The sequence below is a fragment of the Squalius cephalus genome (genome assembly GCF_949319135.1).
Source record: "Squalius cephalus genome assembly, chromosome: 2".
Classification (NCBI taxonomy): Eukaryota; Metazoa; Chordata; class Actinopteri; order Cypriniformes; family Leuciscidae; genus Squalius; species Squalius cephalus.
In genome coordinates this window covers 20925105-20950746 of record NC_137123.1, presented here as the reverse complement: position 1 = coordinate 20950746, position 25642 = coordinate 20925105, and the positions used below count along the sequence as shown (strand labels likewise).

Here is a 25642-nt window from a genome sequence, read left to right as displayed (position 1 = left end):
ATTCACCTTCAGCACCTTTGGACTTACCGGTGATATTAAAAGCATGACTTGCAATGTTATTGGGAAACCCTTGATAGAATTATGTTTTATAGAGAAGCACATTCACACTGTCCTATGAAACCAAATGTAATTTGACATAAAACACCTGATTTTGCATTCATCAGATGATTGGCACTTTTTACTGTTACCCTACATTGCCTGTTAATGAAAAGAGCTCCTTTCATATGTATAACATTGTTTGGATTTTAACAGGAGTAGGCCTATGAAATGAATTACTAATGCAGTTACCCCTTTGGTGTGTGTGTGTGTGTGTGTGTGTTTTTCTCTCTCTCCCGCTGGTCTTTCTTTCCAAAGGTAATTAAACGTGGTGAGTCGACCGGCTGTGAGCAGAGATGCCAGCGGTGGACCCTGTTCGCTGTAGGCACACGTATCACCAGAGGAAGATTGAGTCTAATGTCCTTGGAGTAACTACAGTACGAACCCACAGGGAGCGGATTGAGCTGGTTATTATCCTGGAGGAGACAGGCCTTTGATAAACTTTCATTCGTACACAAGAGGTACGCTGGTCGCCTAATGCTTTGTCATGAGGGCATCATTTTTATGAAGAAATTCGAAATGAATCATTAGGCTCGAATTAGCCATGCCCTTGACTGCAATTGCATAACAGGAACACGCACAAACACACTCATACTTACAGTTCCCTGGGCGCCGTTGAAAGTTACCTTGAGATGTCAGTAGAGCCCTGGTAACATTGATTGCTTCTTAATCTGCAGTCTCATGTGCCTTCCAGTTAACTCCCTCACTCTGTCTCTCTAGCTGCGCTGTCGCAAAACCATTCTTCGCTAATGGCTGCTCATTTCTCCTCTTTTCTCACACTCTTTATTCTCTAGAAGGGGACAGAAATCATCTTATAACCAGCATGTTGTGAGATCACGTTTAACCAGAACGCTACATGTACTGTATATAAAATACTTTTATATTGTTGTAACAAAATGTCTATTCTTTTGAATTTTCTTTTCATCAGAGAATCCTGAAAAAATTTCACTGTTTACGCTAAAATATTAAGCAGCTGTTTCCATTACTGATAATGATAAGAAATGTTTCTTGAGCAGCAAATCATATTAGAACGATTTATGAAGGATCATGTGACACTGAAGACTGGAGTAATGATGCTGAAAATTCAGCTTTGCATCACAGAAATCAATTTAATTTTAAAATATATTCACATAGAATATTTCAAAATATTACTGTATTTTGACCAAATAAATGCAGCCTTTTAGACTTCTTTTAAAATCAACGCAAATTCTTACAGACCCCAAACTTTTGTATAGGAGTGTACATTGGTATAGCTTCAAGAAAAATATTTTTTTAGAGCATTATTATTATTTATATTATCATTGATAATAGGTTGCATACACATTAAAAAGGCATTATCCTATTATTCCTGCATATATCCTATTAGGCAAGCCTATTATTCAAATAAAAACAGACCATTTGACTGATTGATACTTTATTATCTATGATTTAAAGGTTACTTCAGCAAATTACATAATGTTTTTACAAATACTGTAAGAAAACCAAAACACAATTACAGGGACTGATTTCATTTAATAAATATGATTGCACCAAACAGAAACAATTCCACACTGCACAGAGTTGAGGTCAAAGAAAGAGATACTGTATATATATATATATACAAAAAAAAAAAAAAAAAAAAAAAATGACACCTACATTTTTTTATATATTTATATATATAGATATATAAAATCTTTACAGTAATAAAACTCGTCTTCTACAAAAATAATCTTCCTTACTCTTAAGAGTAAAGTGGCAGCGCTGGATTTTGATTTCCTGGCTGCCGCAGTTTGTCCATTCAGAGCTCATAAAGTGTCTTGTTTTGTAGCCAGTGGTTTAACAACAGTTATATAATCTCTGTCTTCAATCTAAATGTACAACTCAGTTTAATAATTCATTGAAATGTACTTCTCTTCAGCCATCAGGTCAGTTTTTAATTCTGGATCTTCAGATATTGATTTTTTTATCTGTTGTGGGCCTTTTAGCAGAAACAATTTAGTTATATTGCTATTGCTCATTTTATAGTCCCTCCCCCTTACCCACAATGCCCTGCGCTCATTTGATTGACAATCTCGACTCATAACTCGAGTCTTGTCGTCCATCGTATCATATGCCAAAGACAGCGTCAGACTGCAGCGCTCATGATATTATGAAAATATATCTGTACTGTGATTGTATCAAGTCCGTAGTGAATTGTCTAGGTATGAATATCCTCTACTGCTGTGACATGATATTTATAGGTAGTGTACAAAAGGTGACGGACAAGGACAGTTGAAATAAAATTTTCCATTAAAAATTCCCTTTTAAACATGCTGTCTTCAATATTCTGACATGTGTGTAATAAAGATGACCTCCATTTGTATTCATTGATGTATGAGAATAGAAAAACTGGCAATAGCTGTAATATAACCTTGATATTCAAATATTGAAAGAAGAGAAGAAATGGGAAGCATCCCATAGATAAAAACGCTATAGTGGAGAAAAAGATAGTAGCGGATAGATGATAACGTGAGGACCATGATCTCTGCCATGTGTGTAACAGCACCATTATTATAAACAGGAGGACATGTAGTGGCTCTCAATGAGTTGTAATGCTACATGTAAATATCAATAATAATACAAATAAATAATAAAATGCAAATAATCATATAATTGTATGTAATTTTATTGTTGCCCCAGGTCCATGCAAACTGTATTTTGGTATATTTTTTTTTTTTATTAAAATGTTCTTTTAACTAACCAAATGAGTCATATACCAATATGGATAGACTGTGTTAAATTCTTAAGGTCAAATAAAATAATTTGACAAGAAATGCAGGTTCCTGCCAATAGTGGATGATGCCTGCTGTACGTGACATTATTTTGGTATTGAGTGATTTCTGAATAGTACTAGTCAGTTTATTAGTTCAAGTAACTGCTCGTCGCTTCCCTGTGATTTTATATCGTTCAAAAATAAAGAGGGCATATTGAAAGAAAATAAAAGGCTTAAATATTTAAACACGTACTTACACATTCATACATTCATATCCGTCAGCTTTTGGTATGACATGACTGAATTTAAATGCGAAAAAAAAAAAATCAAAACATAAATCATGTAACCTCCTGTGAGTGCACAAATTATTTCATACAAAATTGTTTATGTATGAAATTGCCATGATGTACAGTATCTCAATGTCTTATATCAGTTTACACAACATATCTTGACACTGACTGATATGTGTCTGTAAACCAACAGTTATTTCTACCTAGAAATACATAATTTATTTTACTATGAGAAAAATACTTTGATATTGCAGAGAAGCAAAAAAAAAAAAAAAAAAGATAAACAAGCTTCAACATTAAATCTGCTTCATGAATAATCGCATTAAACTGAGTCAAATAATAAAACCTACATTTTTGTGTTACATGTAAAGTACAAATATAGCTTTTCAAAATGAAACCAAGGAAATGTTTCATTTTACAATAATCATTAATAAATGTACAGTTTATTATTAAAACACTTCCAAAATGTCACACATCCATGTTTTACTCTCATGAATACTGTACTGCCACTGTTAACAATAAAAAATAAACGGACGGTTAACCGAGAATAATTTTCGTTTTCCACCCCTCATGCTGGCCTTTCCCTCCAACTTTATACACACTGGCGTCTTTATAAATGAACAGCATCAAAAATGATTTATTGAATACACAGACATATAAAAAAGCTGTACAAAGTTTGTTCTAGTATTCACAGAGCACAGTAAAGTTAATGTCCAACATGCACAAGTACTGAATAAAGCTTGAAACCTTTGTGTCCGCATGACCAAAGTCCTTGATGTGGCGGAGTCTAGAGTTCAAACGTCGATGTACGTAGGAAGATCTGATGAGAATTTGACGCGTGGATGAGGTTTGATGCATTCTGGGAAAAGAACAACAGTGTGAATTGACAGTGGCAACGTTCACATAGCAGCCTAGAAAGCTGAAATGCATCATGACATTTGCTGTTTTGTTGATTTATTATAGGCATCACCAAAGGGACCGTAAGTCAAGAAACCAATGTTTTTGCCTGAAATCAACAAGACCACCTTTTCTAACAAATCTGCTGAAGCATTTACAAGAAGTTGCCTAACACACGCCGACTGAGCTGAGTGACAGGTAAAGGGCCCTATTTTAACGATCTAAGCGCATGGCCTAAAGCGCACGGAGCAAGTGCACTTAAGGCGTGTCCGAATCCACTTTTGCTAGTTTAACGACGGGAAAAATGGTCGGCGCTCCCGGCGCATGGTCTAAAAGGGTTGTCGTCCCTATTCTTTTAATGAGTAATGGGTGTGTTTTGGGCGTAACGTGCAATAAACCAATCAGAGTCTCATCTCCCATTCCCTTTAAAAGCCAGTTGCGCTCGCGCCGTGGCGGATTCGCTATTTACATGACGGAATTTGCATGCGGAAAGACTGAACGCTTCTCCAGAGAGGAAACGGATCTGCTCGTGCTCGAGGTTAAAGCGTGCAAGCAGACCATCAACGGGACAAGCCGGATTCCACCATATCTTTATGTACACAATATTAATCTTTTACATTGTAATCCTTTTATTTTTAATTTGTTTGTGTGCTGGTGCGTTTCCCTGTGTGTGTAATAAGCAGAGTGTACACCTATTGTGCACCCGCCTATAGGCGCACATTACTAACTGGCTCTTTAAATAACAAAAATAAATATTGCGCCATTGACTTTAGACCAGGGTTTTGTTGGTCAATGGTGCAGTCTATTTCAGTTGCCTCAAAATAGCAATGTGCCAACAATGCGCCAGAACACACCTCATTTTCAGACCAGCAGCCCATGGGCGCACAAATGAGCACAAATGCATTTGCTATTTAAACAACGTGGCGCAGGACGTGAAAATAATAACTGCGTCGGGCTGAAACTAGTAAAAAAACACTTGCGCCGGCGCCACATTGCGCTGGCTATATGATAGGGCCCTTAGTGTATCTGCTGTTCTCAAGAATCAAAGCTATGAGTTCATTATAAGAGAGAATCTGAGTGGCATGTGATAAATGGAAAAGCATCAGAGTATGTGATACGGTGCCCAGCAGGTGCTCACCGATGGTCTGGGTGTTGGGCTCTGTGTCCAGAGGTTCCAGTGATGTGAGCAGCTCTCTCTGAGAACTGCAGCTGGGTGTGCTGTCAGTGGGAGAAACTGGACTCTGGATCATTTCTTGCTCTTTTTCGTCCTGCATCGCTGCATAGATGTGGAGGCCTGGGATCTTCCTTGAGGAAAGATTTACAATGAGACACGGGCAAACAAACCTTGATGTTACAAGATATGCTTGGTGGAATCAGCCTGTTTCAAACAGGTTGAGAAAAAATAATAATAATATCATCCAGTGGTAAGCAACCATAATTACTGAAGGGGACTGTGTCTTCAACTTGTATAAATTATTTATTCATCTTTAAGTTAGAAATTAACAATTTTATGTTAAAAGTTTCATCCATCTTAATAATTTAAATATATACACTTCTGTTCTAAAAGTTTGTGGTCAGTATTATTAAAAAAAAAAAAAAAAAAAGTAAAAACGTTTATAATATTGTAAAAGATTTCTATTTCAAATAAATGCTGTATTAATCAAATTCAACATTGATAATAATAAGAAATGTTTGTTGAGCAGCAAATCAGCATATTAGAATGATTTCTGGAGGATCATGTGACACTGAAGACTTAATAATAATGCTGAAATAAAGTAAAAATTCAGCTTTGCATAACAGGAATAAATTACATTTTAAAATATATTAAAATAGAAAACAGGTATTTTAAATTGTAATAATATCTACAATATCACTGATTTTCGATCAAATAAATGCAGCTTTGGTGAGCATAAAATACATTTTTCAAAAACATTTTGAACATTAGTGTTTTTATACACACACACATAACACTACTATATACAATATATAACTATAAAGTGATATTTATAATAAAACATGTAGCCAACTGCCTAGTAATTTTAAGATGTACAGTAGTTTGACTGAGGAAAAAACAAAAAATGTTGCTGTAAACGGCTGCTCGTCATAATTCGCATACTATCCATCCTAAATAGTATTCGTAATCAGAATTAGTGTGTCCTAAATAGTAGTATGTTGAAAAGATACCCGGATGGTCTACTTTTTCCGGTTAGAATCCGAAGTGCAGATCCATGCACACTCTAACAGCTAATATTGCCCACAACCCATTGCGCCGTGGATGAGGATTCGATCAGAACTTCAAACGATAAAATGTGTAAAAAAATAAACACTACAAACATGGCGGATGTACAAGACCGACGGTTAACTAGGTTTAGATAAAGGGCTTTGAGTGATTAATAATCAGCATCTAACCTGACGAAAATGTATTTATTCAATTTTATCCACATTATATTTCATCTGCAACAACATTGTGAACTTTTATAAAGATATTTGGTCATTAACATTTAAATGCATCATTATGCGAACACATAAGAAGAGTTTTAAGACATGAAACACCCACAACTGGCAGATCATCGTGCTACTACAGTACATTTCTCTCTGATATGATAGGACATTAAATTAAATTGAATGTGGAAGGATTTTAACTGTGACAAGATGATTGACAGGGCAGTTTAAACGGTGACGCAATTATGACGAAGTAGTCGGCCTATGACCCAAAGCTACTATTCTGCTACACACTCAAAAGTATGTACTTTTTCTTCACAAAAACAGCACATACTTTTAAGTAGGCGAATTAAAGCGCAGCAGGTGATCTACTGTGGCCAGCAGACGCTTATCTTTCACTGGGCGAACATTACCTAATTAATATTCACGAGGCAAGCAGAAAAGGTTCATAATGTGCCCTTCTTCACTTTTTCCAAACCTTCCGACGGCCCTGACATTATCAGCTTTGCAGTTCACATCACTGTTCGATTATCACAGGAAGCATGTGTTTATAGTTTGTGAATGCGGTATCCTGCATTTCCAAAATGCAATCTGGGCTCTGCCTCAGGGAAACATTTGTAATGAGACACAGGAATAAGAAAAAAAAAAAAGACCTTTGTGTGAAAAGTCTCACTTAGGGGCTAGAACTGAGCTGTTAAATCAAGAGCGCCCTTTCAGAGAGGTGATTTTATCCGACTTGGTCCGCATCGTTACGGAGGGAAGAATGTCACGCAAGCAAAAACCAGAATAGAGCTTTAACAGGGCATTGCCTAAGAGGATTCAAAAGCAAATTTGTTTTGCAAAATACAACTGGAGAGGGATTTAGCAGGAAGAAAACGCAACAAAAACGGACAGCTCATTAAGATGTGATCTAACACCCTCATTAAAGGACCAGTTCACACAATGAAACGCAAATTCTGACGCCATTTACTCACACTAATGTAGCTCTAAACCCATTTACATCTATTCAGAGCTTTCTGTGTTTGTTAGAGCAGTTTTTTAGCGTTAGTTTCGGGTGAACTTGATTAACAATAAGTGTTCCTTCAGGAAGTCACCGGTGGCTGTGTGTGGAGTCACTGAATGAGAGCTTGTTGCGTACAAAAAAATATTAAAGCATCGGAAAATTCTTGCCACTTCTGTTATCTCCCTCTCCTGTCTCCAGATCTTGTCTTATTGACCTCTCGTGCCCTTTTCTCTCTCAGTCCGGTGATGGAAACGGTGCAATCATTTAACATTTCATAAAGGTCAACTTGAAAAACTCAAAGGGCTAAATATTGATAATGTCTGTGCATTGACTGACATTTCTCATTTCTTATGAGCGCTAGGACAAAAGAAAGAAGGTTCTGCAACAGGGAAAGGGTGAATCACCACTCCACATATCCGCTCAGTGATTTGCTAAACTGAGCTACAACACCTAAACTTGCTGATCTGAGAGAATGAGAATTTGCCTCGTATTCCATGTGCAGACAACGGCTTGGCTTTTTTTGTTTTTGTAGCATTGAGCAAAATAATTTAAAATATGTATTATTATAATAATTAGAATAGGTTACACTTTATTTTTAAGGTTTCCGTGTTACAGTGTAATTATACATTCAAGTACTGATTAATAATAATTAATAGAATAATAAATATATGATCAATAAGTTGACAACATGTGTTTTTACATTGCTTTAACTCATGAAAAAAGTTGAAAATTGCTTCTTATTTTGATAAGTTACACAAAATTAGACTATTTTTTTTAAACGTCAGTTTGATGTAATTTAAGTTGAACTGACTTAGTCAAATTAAGTTGATTGTACTTAATTTAAGGCAGCAAATTTTTTTTTTTTTTTACAGTGTACATGTACTTACTATAAGGTTAGGGTTGGTTTAGGATTAGTTGCATGTAATTATGCAAAATGTAACTACATGTAACATGTAACAAGGACACTAAAATAAAGCGTTACCTTAGAATATATAAATATAAAAAAAAATCTTAAGGTAAATAATGCTGTTGAATACTGTCATAATGCTGATTACACTTCTGTTTGAAAATAAAGATAAATCAATTAATAAGTTGAACTGACTTAAACATCCAAGTTGATTGTACTTAATTTAAAGCAGCATTTATTTTTTTTTTTTTTTTTTTTACAGTGTACATGTACTTACTATAAGGTTAGGGTTGGTTTAGGATTAGTTGCATGTAATTATGCAAAATGTATAGTTATTACTACAGTAACTACATGTAACGTGTAACAAGGACACTAAAATAAAGCGTTACCTTAGAATATATATATATATATATATATATATATAAATCTTAAGGTAAATAATGCTGTTGAATGCTGTCATAATGCTGATTACACTTCTGTTTGAAAATAAAGATAAATCAATTAATAAAATATATCATCAGATAATTATGCATTTAAAAAAATACTTTTATCTTTTAAAAATTCTACAAATAGGATCAATGCAGTTAGCTACTTTTTGTTAATACTTTATAAATAACTTGCCTTTCAAGCTTTCTCAAACTTTTTTTTCACATTTATTTTGATTATTTACCACTAGACATTTAACAAATTTAAAAAAATTAACCATATTTATACAGCAAACATATACATTATGATTTAAAGATGAGGTTTTAAATATGGATAACAATACCTTTTGAATTTATAGATGAGGAACACTGCTAAACCCACCACCACCACAGAGAGGAGCATGAGCATAGCTGAGCCGCTGTGATTCTCGCTTGTGTCCACTAGAGGCGCTAGACACAGGGGAAAATAAGGAAGACAAGCTGTTGTCAGTGCACAGTCTGGCATGTTTCCCACCCTCCTTTTAATAAAACAGACACAAAACTCATTTCTCACAACCACCAATGTTATATTAGACTTGTTCATTATCAATGATCAATTTCATCTTTGGGTGAACTATTCCTTTAAGTTGCGAGTCTTTCTTGTCTCGTTCATATTTAGAAAACAACACTCTTTGATTCCAATTCTTTACCTGCTGATAAATGAGCAGCGTATACCGTGACCTGGACTCCTGGTCTGAGTGTGAACCGAACCAGATTCTGATTCAGGGCACTGAGCACCAGTTCTGAGAGCTGAAAGGAAAATCACATCATCACATAATCATATTCACACCACGTTGGATAAGAAAACGCTGCCGTATACATCCAAATCTGTTATTAAATTACATAAACAATCACGTAAATAAGATATTCGTGCCCTGTATTTGATTTCCCCGTTTGTGAGCCGAGTGAGTCCTGATGTATAGCACTGTATGTTGAGACATACAAGCGTGATGTTTGTATTACATGAGCCGGTATTACACTGGGAAAGACATTTCAGCATAAATCAACTCACCTTCACTCACAAATATTGATATATGACATGGGTGGGATCTCATTTAGGCCTAACATCTCACTCTTCTCTCCCTCAAACACACACCGAGCCCTTGACTGTCAGGCTCTTTTATGTATGCATAAATCTTGAAAGCAGATCACAATTTCCCTCCCAAAATGAAGCCCCTTCTTGTTTGTTTTTGTGCTTGATAATGGCAGATCAGGGTTTTTTTTAAAGAAAAAACCTGTTTAAGTGTTAATATAATTATCGTAAAGGAGTTGACAGGAATTTAAGATCATTCCCTACAGATAGATAGATAGATAGATAGATAGATAGATAGATAGATGGATAGATGGATAGATGGATAGATGGATGGATGGATGGATGGATGGATGGATGGATGGATGGATGGATGGATGGATGGATGGATGGATGGATGGATGGATGGATGGATAAACCTCACACAAAACCACTTCCTTTTCCACGAGTCCCTTTTTTCACTCTTTCTTCCAAAGCTTTATTAAATCTGTCTCATTTACTAAATGACTCCTGACTTATTTCTGCTCTCCTTTATTTCTTTGTCGCTCTCACCTTCTGTCTCCCTCATCCTTATTCTTCACCCTTTTAAAATTAGACCATTCCATGAATAATTACATTCTTTATGAATTGTACCAGGGTCAGTAAGTCTATTATACTTTTTTTAATAAGGCTATCTACACATTTTACTTTGAACATGGCACCCTTGAAGTGAGATTTATGAGGATCTGCTATGAAAGTTCCTTTGTATATTCAAGGTAGGTTTGGATGAGAAAAATAAATAAATAAATAAATAAATGCACCCCTGCACAGATACCCCTCTTTCATATGTGATATAATATATTTGGCCCATAAGAACTGAATGATCTAGTGGATGGATTACTAATGACCTTCTCTACTGTATGTATAGTGAGAAATCACTGCCTCAAAAATACAGATGACTCTGTATCATGATTTTGGAGGATATGAGCCATCTTCTCATATTCAGTAATGGCTGTTCTCAGTTTTCCCCTAATGCGGTATGGACAGAATTACCCATGACCTAAAGAATAAACCCACAACTGCAGGTGAGAAAGATAATAAATAAGAAAATCTCATTGAGCTTTGACATCAGGAAACCACTTTTTCTTTTATAAAGTCCCCCTGTGAAAATCCAGCTTTTAATGTTGTTTATATGTCTATGTGGTGTTTTTAATGTGCTTTAAGACAAACCACGTGCAAATTTGTCACAGACTACCTTGTAACCAATCACGTCAACAAATGGATCTCTGAGCTGGTGTGAGTGAGTGGAGGCGGGGTTAATTTGCATATTCATAGAACCACGTATACTAAATGAGGCAAGGGTGTAGAGTTACATTCAAGCTATTTTAAGGCATGAACTTTTTTTTTTTTTCAATGAAAAAAAACGGTTAAATCTGTTAGTTTGGTGATCAAAGATGAGTTTTAAGGGATACAATTATTGACTACAGGGGGACTTTAACAGATACTTTCTGAAGTAGCAAATTAAAGTGTATTTATATACCAATTATTTAATTTCAGAAGAAAACTGAATAAGAAAAATCTGGTGTAAGTGTGAACCAGTAAAAACAGGGTTCAATCAAGTGTTAAACATGCCAACATTGACATCTGCTGGAGACCATAAGAAACTCTTGTCAAGATTCCCATTTTATCCACAATCCTTAAAAATGTACAGTACTGTGCAAAAGTCTTAGGCATGTTAATATCCCATCCCCATTCTTTTTGCCATTAATTGTAATAATCCAGTGAGATTTGTGTATGCACAAGGAGTCTGACAACAGCCAGGATGATCTGATCTCACCATCATCGAGTCCATCTGTGATTACATGAAGAAACAGAAAAAACTGAAACAAACTAAATCTGCGGGAATGTCTCCGAGATGCTTGAAGAAAACTTCCTGCAAAGCTACAGTACTGTGAAAAGTACTAGCACTTGTGTTAAAATGCTGTAAAGTGAGAATGCTTTCAAAAATAAAATCACAAATTGAATTTATTTATGATTTAACTTCTATTAACTAATTCAAATCAATATATGGTGTAACGACCCTTTGCGTTTAAAACGGCTTTTGTCCAGGTACACTTGCGCATAGTTTTTCAGGTAGCTTTGCAGGAAGGTTTCTTCAAGTGTCTTGGAGATGTTCCCGCAGATTTAGTCTGTCTCAGTTTTTTCTGTTTCTTCGTGTAATCACAGATGGACTCGATGATGGTGAGATCAGATCATACCGGCTGCTGTCAGACTCCTTGTGCATACACAAATCTCACTGGATTATTACAATTAATGGCAAAAAGAATGTTTGGAAATGTAAACTGATATTTCCTACTGACACACTACAGCAAAAGATATGAATAACTGACTTAGGGGGGATATTAACATGCCTAAGACTTTTGCACAGTAATGTATTTAAAAAAAAAAAAAAAAAAGGACTGATGATAATTTCTTCTGATCAAGAGACACACGCAAAGCAAAACATTCGTTAGCTGAGTGTTTCATGATAGAGATGGGCATCATAGTGTGAAGATCATGCATAGTGTCGGATAAGGCTTAAGTCCAGTACCTGGTCTAAATGAGAAGCTGTTTTGTCTGGCTTGCCCTCTGTCAGCTGTTTGTCTGGTAACAAGAAGAACTCGGCCGCTGTGGGAAGTCCAGGCAACACAGTGACCAACAGCTGTTCAGGATTCACGCCTGTCGCCTGAACACCAAGAAACAGAGGATTAGAGAAACACAAGAATCAACTGAGGTAAAAAAGACAAGGCCTTTAACTCTTATGTTCTTGTGCGATTGACTTTACAGTTTTAATGTTTGGGGTCGCAGTCCAGAAACCTCAATGATGTATATATAATATACTTTTCTATGATCTTTCTATTCATGCAATAACCCTCAAAAAGCGTTTTCAACAACTTAACTTGTAGTTAGTCGGGTTTGGACCAAAATGAGGGTGCATGAATATTTCTGTTTCTTTTTCAGACAGAATATAAATATATAATATCCTCCCTGGTTCATGTTGCAAGGTCACAACGTCCACCGCGATCCTGTCCATATGCCCAGTGCAAAACTCATTACACACATTACCAATAAACAATTGGAGCAGAACACGCATATGGCTCACATGAGAACCGTTACTCTCAAGTGTCACATTCCATAAACACTCATAAAGAAAGTCCCAATGTTCACTTATAACGGCCTCTTGAAAATGCCACGGGGTAAGTGAGGGAGAACACTGATGATTATTTGGTCTGTCATGCCATATGTTTGAATATTTGTGTTTTTCCTGTCACGGTGATATTTCTCCATCAGTGAAGGCGAATCTAGAAGCTGATGTTTCACAACCAAAGTGTGGAGCATGAAAACCCAGCAAAGATCCTGACTACACTTTTTTTTTTATCTGGAATTTATATTTTGAGACTCAAATAGCACTTTAAATTGAGATTCTCTAAAGGTTGTGAACAAAGTACACAGGGAAAGTACTTGAGTAAACATACAGATAAATATTACTCCAGTAAAAGTACTCAATTTCAGTTTTACTTAAGTAAAAGTGCAAAAGTACTTGATATTTAATGTACTTATGTATAAAAGTAAAAATACTGATGATAAACCATATATTTATTCTAGTCAGCTCATTCAGACCAGATCGCTGAATCAGCGAGTTGTTGACTCAAAAACTGTTGCAATTGGATCCAATTTGTGAATGAATTGTTCAATGTTATTTATGAACCAATTCAACTGATTCACATGAAAGAATCAACTCTCGATCACGAATCAGACGAAATAACGAGGAACGATATGTTTTTATGGAATGTAGTGGTAAAAAGTATGATATTATGCTTTGTAATGTAGTGAAGTAAAACTCAAAGTTTCCCAATATAAAAATACTCTGATACTTGAAAATGTACTTAAGTACAGTAAAACTACTTTGTTACTATTCATCACTGTTTTTGGGTGGTAATGTCATGACTAATGCTATTTCTATGAAACAGAACTCTGTGTGAAGACCTTATGCTCACATTTGATGCCCAAAACATCTTAAAGGAGAACTCCGGTCAATTTTTACATTGAGCTCATTTTTTTGTACATTTGGAGTGCTGTCAATACAGAGAACAACGACAAAAATCGGTGTTGCCTACACCGTGTTATCCTCTTTTTAAAATTTGCACCCTGTTGACTTCAATGGGGCAAGTTTTAAACCTACTTTTAGCCTCTTAACATCCTTGATGTGTCATTACAAGTGCCCAGCCATGTGAGTGATTCCTTCAGAGTGAACACGGTGAATCTGACTGCAGTAGATGTGAAAGATATTAATAAAAGTGATGTTAATTCAGCCAGCGCACATACCTGTATTTACATCCTGTTTTCGGTCGAAGTCCAAAGTAGACGATTGTCGAGTTCACGCGCGTGATCATAGGTAACTAAACCTATGCGCGGGTTAACTAAACCTAAACCTAACCTAGTTATCCTTTAAAAAACACCTCCTGAAATGACTGTTTCATTAGAAGATGCCACTACGTTTCAGATTATGAATATTAACTCATGGGAACTGCATGCAAAAATTACTGAAAGACATTAGGTGAGACACAGTTCAAGTGAAAAGAGAAAGATTGTTTTCTTTTCCATCCAAATGTTTACCTGAGCATTAATATTAATAAATAGGCTTTCGTCCGAGGACAATAAATCAAAAGATACATATGAATATCTGTTAAAATATACTGATGACTTCAAAGCAAACAGACATGGACAACGTTGAGTTTATAGAGTTGTTAATTTTAGTATAAGTAATTTCAGGGCTGTTTGCTTATGCTGTATTATATTAAATACACAATGAAGTATTATAGATTGATCTCTTTAATGGCAGATTTTTTTTTTTTGTGGTAAATGGTTTGAACTTACCTGCACCAGAGAGGTTTTAATGACTCGACTCACATCAAGTCTCCATTCGGACACATCAGGGTTGTGATCATCCAGATTGGATGAAAAGGCAAGAAGATGAGATCTGAAGTATTCTGTTATTGGAATATAACAAAAAGTCTTATATTCTTATAATTAAAAGGTTTTTTTTTTAATCACAAGTCATTTTGGAGAGGCTTGTGTTGCAGCATTTGTTTTCAACACGTGAATTTACTGTATGACATAGTGTTTGAAATGGGTTGTGAATGCATTTAATTTCGACTTCACTTTTCCATGACGCATTTCATTGGATATGAGAAAAATGTGGCGTGGGGCTGATTTTTTTTTTTTTTTTATGCATTAAGAATTAATAGCAAAATGTGTTTAGTCTTCTCTACATGATGGGCATAGTTGAAAATGAAGAGACCTTGGTGATGTTGAATTTCTGAAATAATTTTGATTTTATTGTGGATGTGCTGTTATATACATCTAATATTTATATTTTATTTTCAGTTAGCAAAAAAAAAAAAAAAAAAGCTCTTTTTAGTTGAACTCACCATGGACAGCGACGGTTTTCCTGTCTTGTAGGATGTTATTCCCGGCGGAAACCTGCACAGTGACAACACTGATTCCCTCTCGAGAGAACGTGAACGCCACACTCCCCTCCAGCGTGATCACGGGCTGTGAATACAGCGTGAAAGAGACTCTCAAGAGGATGCCCTGTCAGCGTATCGCATTGAAGATGCCAACTTTATTTACATGGCAGCCGGTGAGATAAAAACGCACACAGACTGAGTCATGCACAGGTGTCCAGTGAGTGACACATGGAGAATTTACCTCTGAATTATTTCCAAACCACCAGATATAGGTGACTGTTCCCACTTGGCTTGGCCAGAGAACCACCGTCAGATTGACTTCTTTATTTTTCACAGCGACAAAAGGGGCGGAGAGATGAACAGATTCCAGATGACCTGCTCCAAGAGAGAAAGAAAAACGAAAGTGAGGTCGGTTAAGCCAGTGAAACAGTGTTCGCTAGTTCTCAAATCTTGTTCACTTCATCATATTCAAACCTGCTGTGTTAAAGACAGATGAGAGAACCCGTTTGTTTTGTTTTAGTGACAAGACTCGGTAACACTTTAACTAACAATAGACTGCAACTTCTACTGTCAACTAGCAGTCATTAGACTATTAGTAGACTCTCTGCTTAATATTTGCTAATACTTTATTTTGATGGTCTCCAAAAAAATTGTATTTTAAAATATATAATAAAAAAATATTTTAACCATTTTCCCGCCATTTGACGGAAATTTCCGCCATTTGTGAGAAAAATGCTTCCCCGCCATTGATGGAAATTTCCAGCTTTCCGTGTTTTTACTGTTATATGGTAGGGGGCGCTATGACGCATCTTCTGAAAGAGTACTGAATCTCCTGATCAAAACGAGATGCAGAAACAAGAGATATCATATGTAAGCATATTCATATGTAAAATAACGCGATCATCAACATTAAACAGCATATGAATCAAAACTTCCTTATGTTACTGAATGAAATGTCAACCAAGGACAAGGTCTAGGACTGTGCAACCTTAGTGGCTGTTGATGGACTCGATCTACTCCATCTATGTTTTGGTCATCGTTCTGAATGATATGGATGTAGTCTTTGACAGAAACGGCATTCTCTCATATTTTTTCTCAAAATATTGCTTTCTTTATGAAACTTACCCACATTCAAGTGTTGATAAGAAAGTAATGGATGAAGCTAGAATACAGAGGGTCTGTTTTTTTTTTGGTTTTTTTTTAATATATATTGCATATTCAGATATTCATACAACAAAATATTCTGGGGGCCATGACATTTTTGAGAAAATGATCAAATACGATGGCGGTGACTGCTTTAAAAAAAATGATGGCAGGGAAAAGTTAAATTAAAATATTATTTCACAATATTACTGTTTTACTATATTTATGATCAAGTAAATACAGTCTTGGTGAGCATAAGAGACTTCTTTCAAAAACATGAGAAAAAAAAAAACACTTTCCAAACCAAACTTTTGACCGGTAGGCTAGTGTATCCTGTATATTCTCATATAATTATACGTATGTGGCCAAGTTATGGTGGAATGTGGTTCTTGTTTCAAAAACACTGCGTTATATTGAATGAGATTAATAAAAAAGGCAAAAGAATACAAAGTTACAACACAAACTAAACATCCTCTTAATGATTCCTCCATATATTCATTCATTCACAAATACTTCTCTTAGGGACACAGAGCCATCTGCGTGTGAATTTCAGCTCATGCACCAAGGGCCCTATTTGCATTGCCTGGCACGACAGGATTGACAGATTGGAAGCGTTTCGTCTCCCTGATCAATATGTCAGTGTGGAGGCATCTGTCTGCCTGAATGTAGCGGGGGGTGGCAAGTTCACTGAGTAGGTGGACATGAGAAAAAGGCTGGAAATTTCAATGAAAATGCTCAGATAATTGCTGATATGTGATGAGCTTCCTATAGCACAAACACAGACTGAAACCACACACACACACAAAAGATACAAAAACTCAGGCCATCTGTTCTTAGAATGTGCTAAAATAACATCTTCCAACATTAGTACAAGACTTTGTTACATAACAGGATAGAGTAGTCTGTTCAATTATTGGCATGAAGTCTAATTCATTTTCTGGCCAAGAACCACCCACGTCGACAGGAAGAGGCCATTTGACCAACATGTGAAATGACCAACCACACTTTTTCTTCTTCTTCAAAACATTAAGGGGCAAGTACATCCAAAATGAAGCTTTTTGATGACTTTTCAAACCTTTTAGAGGAATAAATCCAGTTCAATAATGGCCTTAACTATATATTATAGAGGCAAAATATAGCCGCACACTCACTTAAGCATTTTATATGCACTATTTGTTAAATAAACCATATTGAACAAGCTACAATGTGGTAACAATTAATTAATTCGGTAACACTTTATTTGGATAGTCCACTTTAGACATTCTAATAATAACTACAAGTAACTTTTCAACTACATGTCAAGTAGCAGTCATTAGTGTATAGTAGACTGTCTGCTTAATATCTGTAAACACTTTATTACAATTTTCCCTAAACAGAAAACAGAAAGTTATACTTACTATAACTACAAAGTAACTTTGCAAGTATGTTAACTAGTGGTGGGCCGTTATCGGCGTTAACGTGCTGCGTTAACGTGCTGCGTTAACGTGAGACTCTTATCGGGCGATAAAAAAAATATCGCCGTTAATCTATTCTCAAAGTTGGGAGCTGGGTCTATACTACGCAAGCTATGATGACTTTCACCTTGATATTTTAGCGCGGATGTACACCTAGCCGAATTCGGTTCGGTGTTCGGTACGCATTTTCAAACCGAACGGTTTGTTGGATCATTTTTCCTGCCGACCAAAATTTCATTATTTCAAATGTAGGCGGGTCGCGCGTGGCAAGCACGCTCATAATGTAAGAGACGCTGGCGCGACCACACATTGTCCGACATCAATGGCAAACGTAATGTAAGCGGAACGAAACTGAGCTACTCGTTATTGTGTGGTTGACAGACCGAAGTCAGGAAGAAACATTGTGCCATGAATGAACTATCCAGTGTCCACAGATCTGCAACATTTACCATGGATTTACTGTAGTAACACTAACTGCAACCATGGAAGTTTGGCAGGAATAGTAGGCTATAATGCTTTCAAGTAACATTACGTTGGTTTTATTTTGACATTATGAATAAAATTGCTGCCCTCAAATGTTAATCTGAACTAAAAATAGACCTTTGTTTATAACTACTACAATATTAGGCTACATTTAATTTTTTCCAAGGAGCTGTTTTGTTTTATATGCTCACAAGAAGAGTCTATTATAGCTCCATCATTGCTTAAAGTAAAAAAAAAATCTCTGGCATTTCTTCACAAGTTCTTTTAAATGTCACTTTGTATAAACATGTGCCCTTTAGTGATTATTTGGGTAGCACACACATATTCTGAATGCCTTCGGCAGAATTCAAATGAGCCATTTTAATCTAGATTAATCTAGATTAATTTCAAGATTACAATGAGATTAATCTAGATTAAAAAAATTAATCTATGCCCACCACTAATGTTAACATTCTACAAACCCTAACCCTACCAGTCTACTAATAATCCAATGAGAATAAGTTGACATGTAGTTGCACATTAATGAGAGTTTACTGATATGCAGTTGAAAAATTACTTGTAGTTAGAAGACTGTAGAAATAAACTGTAACCATTAATTCATTTATTTGAATAAAATACTACTCATAATGTGTTCTAAGCATTGTCATATGAAGGAGCTTTAATTACAACAACAGTTAATTGTAAGCTGTATGTGTTTGATTCACTTAAAAACAATAATATATAAGAGTCATTTGTTTGGAAATCAGACCACACGGTCTGTGCTGTATGGTTTTAATTTATTTACGTCCGAATTTCATTTATACAACCCATATTCATACTATATAAAACATTTTTTTTATGGTTGCAAAGTAAGTTCAAATTCAAATGTAGTACCTACTCAGACAGTATGCAATTTGGGATGCACAGTGTATGTTTTATGTCATAGAGAATCACGAGACTTAGAATCAAATATTCCAAATAGTTGCAATAAAACCCCAAAATGTCTTTGATTGAAACTATTGAATATCTTTTTAAGAATACATGCCACAAACCTCACAAACACTGCCAAATCTTCCTCAGAAGTGCTCATTGTAGTCTATACTAATATATTGTAAATAGTTTTCTCTGCAGTATAAAACTGGTACATTGTGTAAAAGTAAATCTGTCATACTGAAAAGAATGAAGTCTTCATTCTACAGTTTTACAGCTGTTAATTATAAAGTTACACTAAGTAAAGTTCATCAGACCTGTATGATACTTTGCATCCTCAAGACCTTCATCGTACACTAACGTGTCTCTCGGCAATAACTAAGAGGGATGATTTTAATCTGGTGGTCCAGTCAGAGACTATGAGCTTGAAATCTAGATCGCTTAATGTGGAGTGCAATATGACCAAGGCCAAATGAGATCTTTCTGGTCAATAAAACATAAATGAGTTCAGAGTGCTCAGACCCAGTAGGTCTTTAAAATACATTAAGGATATAAAAGTGGAATACAATATGGCTGTCTGTATTATGCATATTGTTACTCGCCCTCCCACGTCTTGGCTTACATGTAATGTGTAGGAAGAGGAGCACAGTTTCAGAGCCCAGACTGTTCTCCGCCGTGGCTGACACTCGGTAGATTCCCACATTCTTGTAGATGTGTTTAATGCCATCTTCAATAGAGCTCACGTTGGAGTAGGTGAAGGCGTTTCCATCACCGAAATCCACCGTGATGCTGGTTTTCGATCCATCACCCTGAGGAAAAAGGTAATAACATGAAACATCGAGTCTGACTGAAAAACCCCCCCGTATTTTTGGCAAATCTCAAAAATGTTCTGTAATTAGAGTTCTTTCTGAGTTTTTTTTTTCTAGGCAGGAACTAAAACCTGTTCCTGACTACGACATTGCCAAAGCTCTGAGTACGATTCATTCAGCTGTCAGTTCCCTTTCAGTCGTCGACTGATTGGGATCACGCTTAGGGATACGGAATACGGAAATACGGAAGTGGATGCACGCACCACTTGTCTTTAGCTTTGGAGCCGATCGGTCTTCATGACGGTGTCTCTGAAGAGTGTTGATTCATTCAATGAGCGAGTGTGTCGGTGCTTCTTCTGGAAGTCTCTCCCGGAGCTGGTGGTTCTACAGCGCGAGTGCACCGTTGGTCACGAGCCTTCTGAGCTCTCAACTGCTGTTTAACAGCATTCCTTTTTGTGTTTGTTTGTCTGACGGCCGGTTGAGGGCGAAGAAAGTATTTGCGCACATCACGATGCAGTGGATGGAAATCCGTGGGAAAGCACGACTTGATCGTCAGGTTCCTGAGGGGAGCGAGGAGACTGAATCCACCTCGCGTCCCCCCTATACCCTTCTTGGGACTTATCTCTGGTACTACCGCACTGCAGAGACCTCCCTTTGAGCCCTGCAGGCAGCTGAGTTAAAAGTCCTGTCTTTAAAAACAGTTCTCCTGCTTGCTTGGCCTCTATCAAGAGGGTAAGGGACTTGCACGCATTTTCTGGATATGTGCCCAAAGTTTCTACCTCTTCCCTTAAAAGGGACCAGGTGGTGAACCTGCAAGAGCTGCCCTGGAGGAGGCAGATCCAGCCCTGGCTTTTCTCTGTCCCATCCGCTCTTGCGGAGCCCGTGTCTTTCCATTGGCAGAGCCCCCTCTGCCGTCACTGACCGGTGTGTCTCCCCCCTGTTATAGGCTGGAGCCACCTCAGTGACATCCCATATGTTGTACTGCCCGGTAACGCCTAGTCCATATGTGTATCCTCCACATGTATACCTCCCTACGGGCAGGATGTGGCTTCCGCAGCCTATTCCTTTCCAACGAAAGGGCACGCTTTCCCAGTGTTAACAAGTCTGACTGAGTGGGTCTTGCGGAACAGCAGTGACTTCCCTGGCCTAAGCCCTGTCCTTTCTCCACCTCAATAATGCGGGGGGATCAGGAGGCTTTTGTCTAGGCACTGGAAGGTGGCAACACTAGTGGCGTTTTAATAGGGATCCCAATCAGTCGACACGTCGACTACGTCGAACATGAGCAACTGAAAGGGAACGTCTCGGTTGCGTATGTAACCTTCGTTCCCTGAAGGAGGGAACTGAGACGTAGTCCCGTCACCACTATTGCTGGACAACCACTGACTCTGGGCTCCGCTGAGCGTGGATGCAAAGCTCGCACACCAATGTGTGCATTGGCTCGTTTTTTCAATACTCGAAGATGACAGGCTCCCTAAGCGTGATCACGTCGACTACGTCTCCATCCCCTCCTTCAGGGAACGAGGGTCACATACGTAACCGAGACGTTCATCTGCTTTGGAGGGCGTCTTCGCTGCCCAGAGTGGAGATCTACCATGGGAAAACATTGCTCTTGTGCAGGCAAAACGCTCTCAAAGAAGTTCTCAAATCTCAAACATAAAACATGCCTACTTTATGGTGAGGATGAGGGTTATCTCTGTTCTTTGGGGGTTATCAGTAGATTCAATATAACTTCACAAGTCAGTTTAAATTGTTTAATTGGAGTAAACACACTACCGTTCAAAAGTTTGGGGTCAGTAAGATTGAAAAAAGGGGGCATTTAACTCTTTCCCCGCCATTGCCGAAAATTTCCATTATTTGTGAGAAAACGTTTCCCCGCCATTGACGGACTTTTCCGGCATTGATTTTCTCAGCTTTTTGCTCAAAATGTTTATTTTTTTATGAAATTTACCCACATTTAAGAGTTGATAAAAAAAGAATACATGAAACTAGAATAAATATTTTTTTGTGAAAACGGTCACGTTATGCGCATGCATATTACGTGTTCAGTCTATATGCGCATATTTTTTTCTTTACAAAGTGACATCGCCAACTACTGGCCAGGAATGAATAATACAGTTTTTTTTAATCATTTTCATGGATCCGTGTGAACGGGTTGTTTTGACAACGTTGTCATCTGTATGCGAAAAATGCGAAGGAAAAACGTTTCTGTTTCAAGTACATCGTTGTCGTGTAAATGTACCCTAAACAGGACAGTGACAGTTTTAAACTTGTTTCAAAATATTTCTTGAGCAGCAAATCAGCATATTAGAATGATTTCTGAAGGATCATGTTACAGACTAGAGTAATGATGCTGAAAATTCAGCTTTGCATCCCAAAATATATTCAAATAGAAAACAGTATTTCAAGGCAGAGGAAATAACAGTACCTGTGTTTTCTGTGCGCTAATAGGAGTTAGATGCTATTTGAAATATTTCAGCAAAAGAAATATATGATTTTGTCAGTGAAAAGCAGTGCAGGGAACACTGAATCTGTCTGTACCTCCTCCAGGAACACAAGTAAGGTGACGTTGCTGGCCAGAGTAGCTGTTAGCTTCCCTTCGCTGGTCACTAAGTGGAGGCCGCGGGGAGCCTGGCTAGGGCACAGCTGCCTACGAGCCGTGTACTGCTCCATCACCCCACCGGTGCAGTTGTTAGACACCACCTTTCTGTACCTGCACACACACGTACGCATAAAACCCATTAAAAACCTATTCTCAAAACGATTAAATTAGTGTGCTTATCTGTGACAGTGAAAACATACAAAATGTCTAATGAGTCACATCCAAATCATTTGAGAATACAGATGGTGAATTTTTTAATTAAAAATCTCTCACACACACAAGCTTTCTTAGTGATCTAAAATCTGTATATATATATAACATACAAGATATCTACTGTAAATGTACAGAGATGCTCTTCATCAATAATAAACAATTTATGAGTTGTTTAAAAAGCTAGTAACAGCTTAATATATTACATTTAAAAAAATTACTGAAAAATAATGGAACAGTTTTTTAAATTAATTAAATTCACTATAAAAATCTAAACGGACAATTTCTTTTTTTTATGGAATATTGCAGTGTTTATAATAAATATTTGATTTGTGCGCATCATTATTTTATTTTAAATTCACGTGCCCTTGTAATCTTCTCTTCTCTGATGACGTGTTTACTGGCGAGAGGGCGGGATCAACCCGTCACCCGCATAAGATCGACCAATAGCAAACCACAACCATCCAATCAGTTCCTGAGGAATAGAATCATGTCCCGCCCTACATTTTTTCTTGTTCAAGAAGTTGTTTTACTCAGATATACATAACAATAGTGAAGAAAAGATTACTACAACGTCCATTTAATGCCGAACATATCTTAACTATCCAATTACGTACATATATATAACCCCTAATTGATCATTTTCTGCTCCTAGATACAATGTAAGCGACGTCTGATTAGAAAAGCAGCACAAATTAATTCACATAAAAATAAATTTGACATATTCCTGGAACAACATTACCATCAACCAGCCATTATTGATCCAGGAACAGGTTCTGCATTGTGTAAATCACTTTAAATGGTAAGATGCATGCGTCTCCCAAGATCTCACCCAGTGCTGTTGAGGAACGTGTGTTCTGTGATACAGGTCCGAGACATGGAGGACGGGGGGAACCAGAATGCTGGAGTACATTTCCCATCAGTCTTTCTCTCGAAACCATAATCACTGTAACAAACAACAACAACAAAAAAACACTTGGTTAGAACACTGGGACCACAAAACCTATCAGTCCTTCTAATTACTAATAGGTAATTTTAACAATTTTAAAAACAACTAGGAGAATTAGCACTGTAAGATCCCATGCAGGAACTAAGGTTCAAGTGCTTTCATCACCAGGACTCAATTATAATATTTCATTGCAGGGCTTGAACCTACAACCTGTCAGTCACTAAACCCAGATCTCAAACCGCTAAGATAAAATCCCACTGGTCTCTCATTCGTCATTACTGGAGAAGGCCATCATAACATTTGTCTTTCATAACTCACAGACTAATGGAAAAAAAATCCTGCCTTTTTTTTTTTTTTTTTTTTTTTCAAAGATAGTATTTATAATGAGAAATAATATTGAATTTAATACAAGAGGTCAGGATGCTATAATCACCCAGCTATGATTAATTAGACTGAATACTTTTTACCATTATGTGGAATTAGTTATATTAGCTGTATTAGTACATGTTATATTAGTACCTACATTATAATGACTGAAATGGAATAAATAATGAATATTTTAATTATATTTACCAAGGGGGCAGAATTATTTGTAGCCTGGTAATACCAGACTCTGCTACTTCACTTTGCTTCGTAGACAGAGTCTGGAATGGCATAACAGAGAAGTGTTTTCTCTCTTGCTAGGGGGCGCTTGTCTGAAGTTTAAAATCATTGGTTACCCGTAAGCCAATCACATAACGTTTGGTTATGGCGTGTGTTATGCGCATGCTCGGCCGCATTTAACTTTCACTGTAAACACATGTATGATGCGAAAACAAAACCATCGAGCGAAATACCGGAGTGAACATGGCTGTGAACGACTTTTGCAGGTTAAGTTAAGTAAATCTACGCATCCACGGTACAATCAGCGTGTACGTCACGGCTCTCAGCCCGCCCTCTGTTCGTTGATTGGCCCGGCTGTTTCCAGACCGGTGGCAAACAGAAAGCTCTGAAGCTGTCTCAGACTAAGTACAGAAGCGAAATGAAATTGAGCGGAAGTACGAAGTCTGACGTAGTCAGGCTAAATTATTTGCCCCCTTGGTAAATATGATCAAAGATGAGTTTAGAGAACACCTGACAAGAGATCAGAGATCATTCCTTCTTACAGAATCTCTCCAGATCCTTCAGATTCCCAGATCCATGTTGGCGCTTCTTCTCTTCAGTTCAGCCCACTCATCTTCTATAGGGTTCAGGTCAGGGACTGGGATGGCCATTGCAGATGCTTGGTTTTGTGCTCAGTGACTCATTTTTGCTTTGATTTTGATGTTTGTTTTTGGATCACTGTCCTGTTTGAAGATCCAACCATGGCCCGTTATAAGATTTCTAGCAGAGGCTGTCAGGTTTTGATTTTGTATCTGTTGGTATTTGATCGAATCCATGATGCCATGTATCTGAACAAGATGTTCAGGACCTCTGGCAGAAAATTAGGCCCACAGCATTCTAATCTTCATTCAAATCTAAACCTGACAGCCTGTGATAGAAATCTTATAACAGGCCATAGTTGGATCTTCCAAGAGGACAGTGATCCAAAATCAAAACAAAAATGGGTCACTGAGCACAAAACCAAGCATCTGCAATGGCCACCCCAGTCCCCAGACCTGTACCCTATAGAAGATGAGTGGGCTGAACTGAAGAGAAGAAGCGCCAACATGGATCTGGGAATCTGAAGGATCTGGAGAGATTCTGTATGGAGGAATG

At 37.1% G+C, this 25642-nt stretch overlaps 1 protein-coding gene across 5 annotated transcripts in view; it reads right to left on the bottom strand.

Moving 5' to 3' along the window:
- Positions 1-1684: 1684 nt before the first annotated feature.
- Positions 1685-25642, bottom strand: part of sorcs1 (sortilin-related VPS10 domain containing receptor 1) — a 194611-nt gene continuing 170653 nt past the window's right edge. Inside the window, exons 17-27 of one of the 5 annotated variants that reach the window (XM_079864631.1) lie at positions 23789-23902; positions 22686-22857; positions 19961-20147; positions 15591-15724; positions 15311-15434; positions 14757-14869; positions 12430-12564; positions 9481-9580; positions 9136-9232; positions 5153-5319; positions 1685-3976 (exon numbers count right to left, since the gene is read on the bottom strand). In XM_079864631.1, the coding sequence (XP_079720757.1) occupies positions 3912-3976; positions 5153-5319; positions 9136-9232; positions 9481-9580; positions 12430-12564; positions 14757-14869; positions 15311-15434; positions 15591-15724; positions 19961-20147; positions 22686-22857; positions 23789-23902 (1408 nt within the window). In that variant the 3' untranslated portion in view covers positions 1685-3911. Of the gene's footprint in view, positions 3977-5152; positions 5320-9135; positions 9242-9480; positions 9581-12429; positions 12565-14756; positions 14870-15310; positions 15435-15590; positions 15725-19960; positions 20148-22685; positions 22858-23788; positions 23903-25642 lie in introns of all 5 variants that reach the window. The other 4 variants (XR_013820406.1, XR_013820407.1, XM_079864630.1 and 1 more) reach the window with 4 other exon arrangements.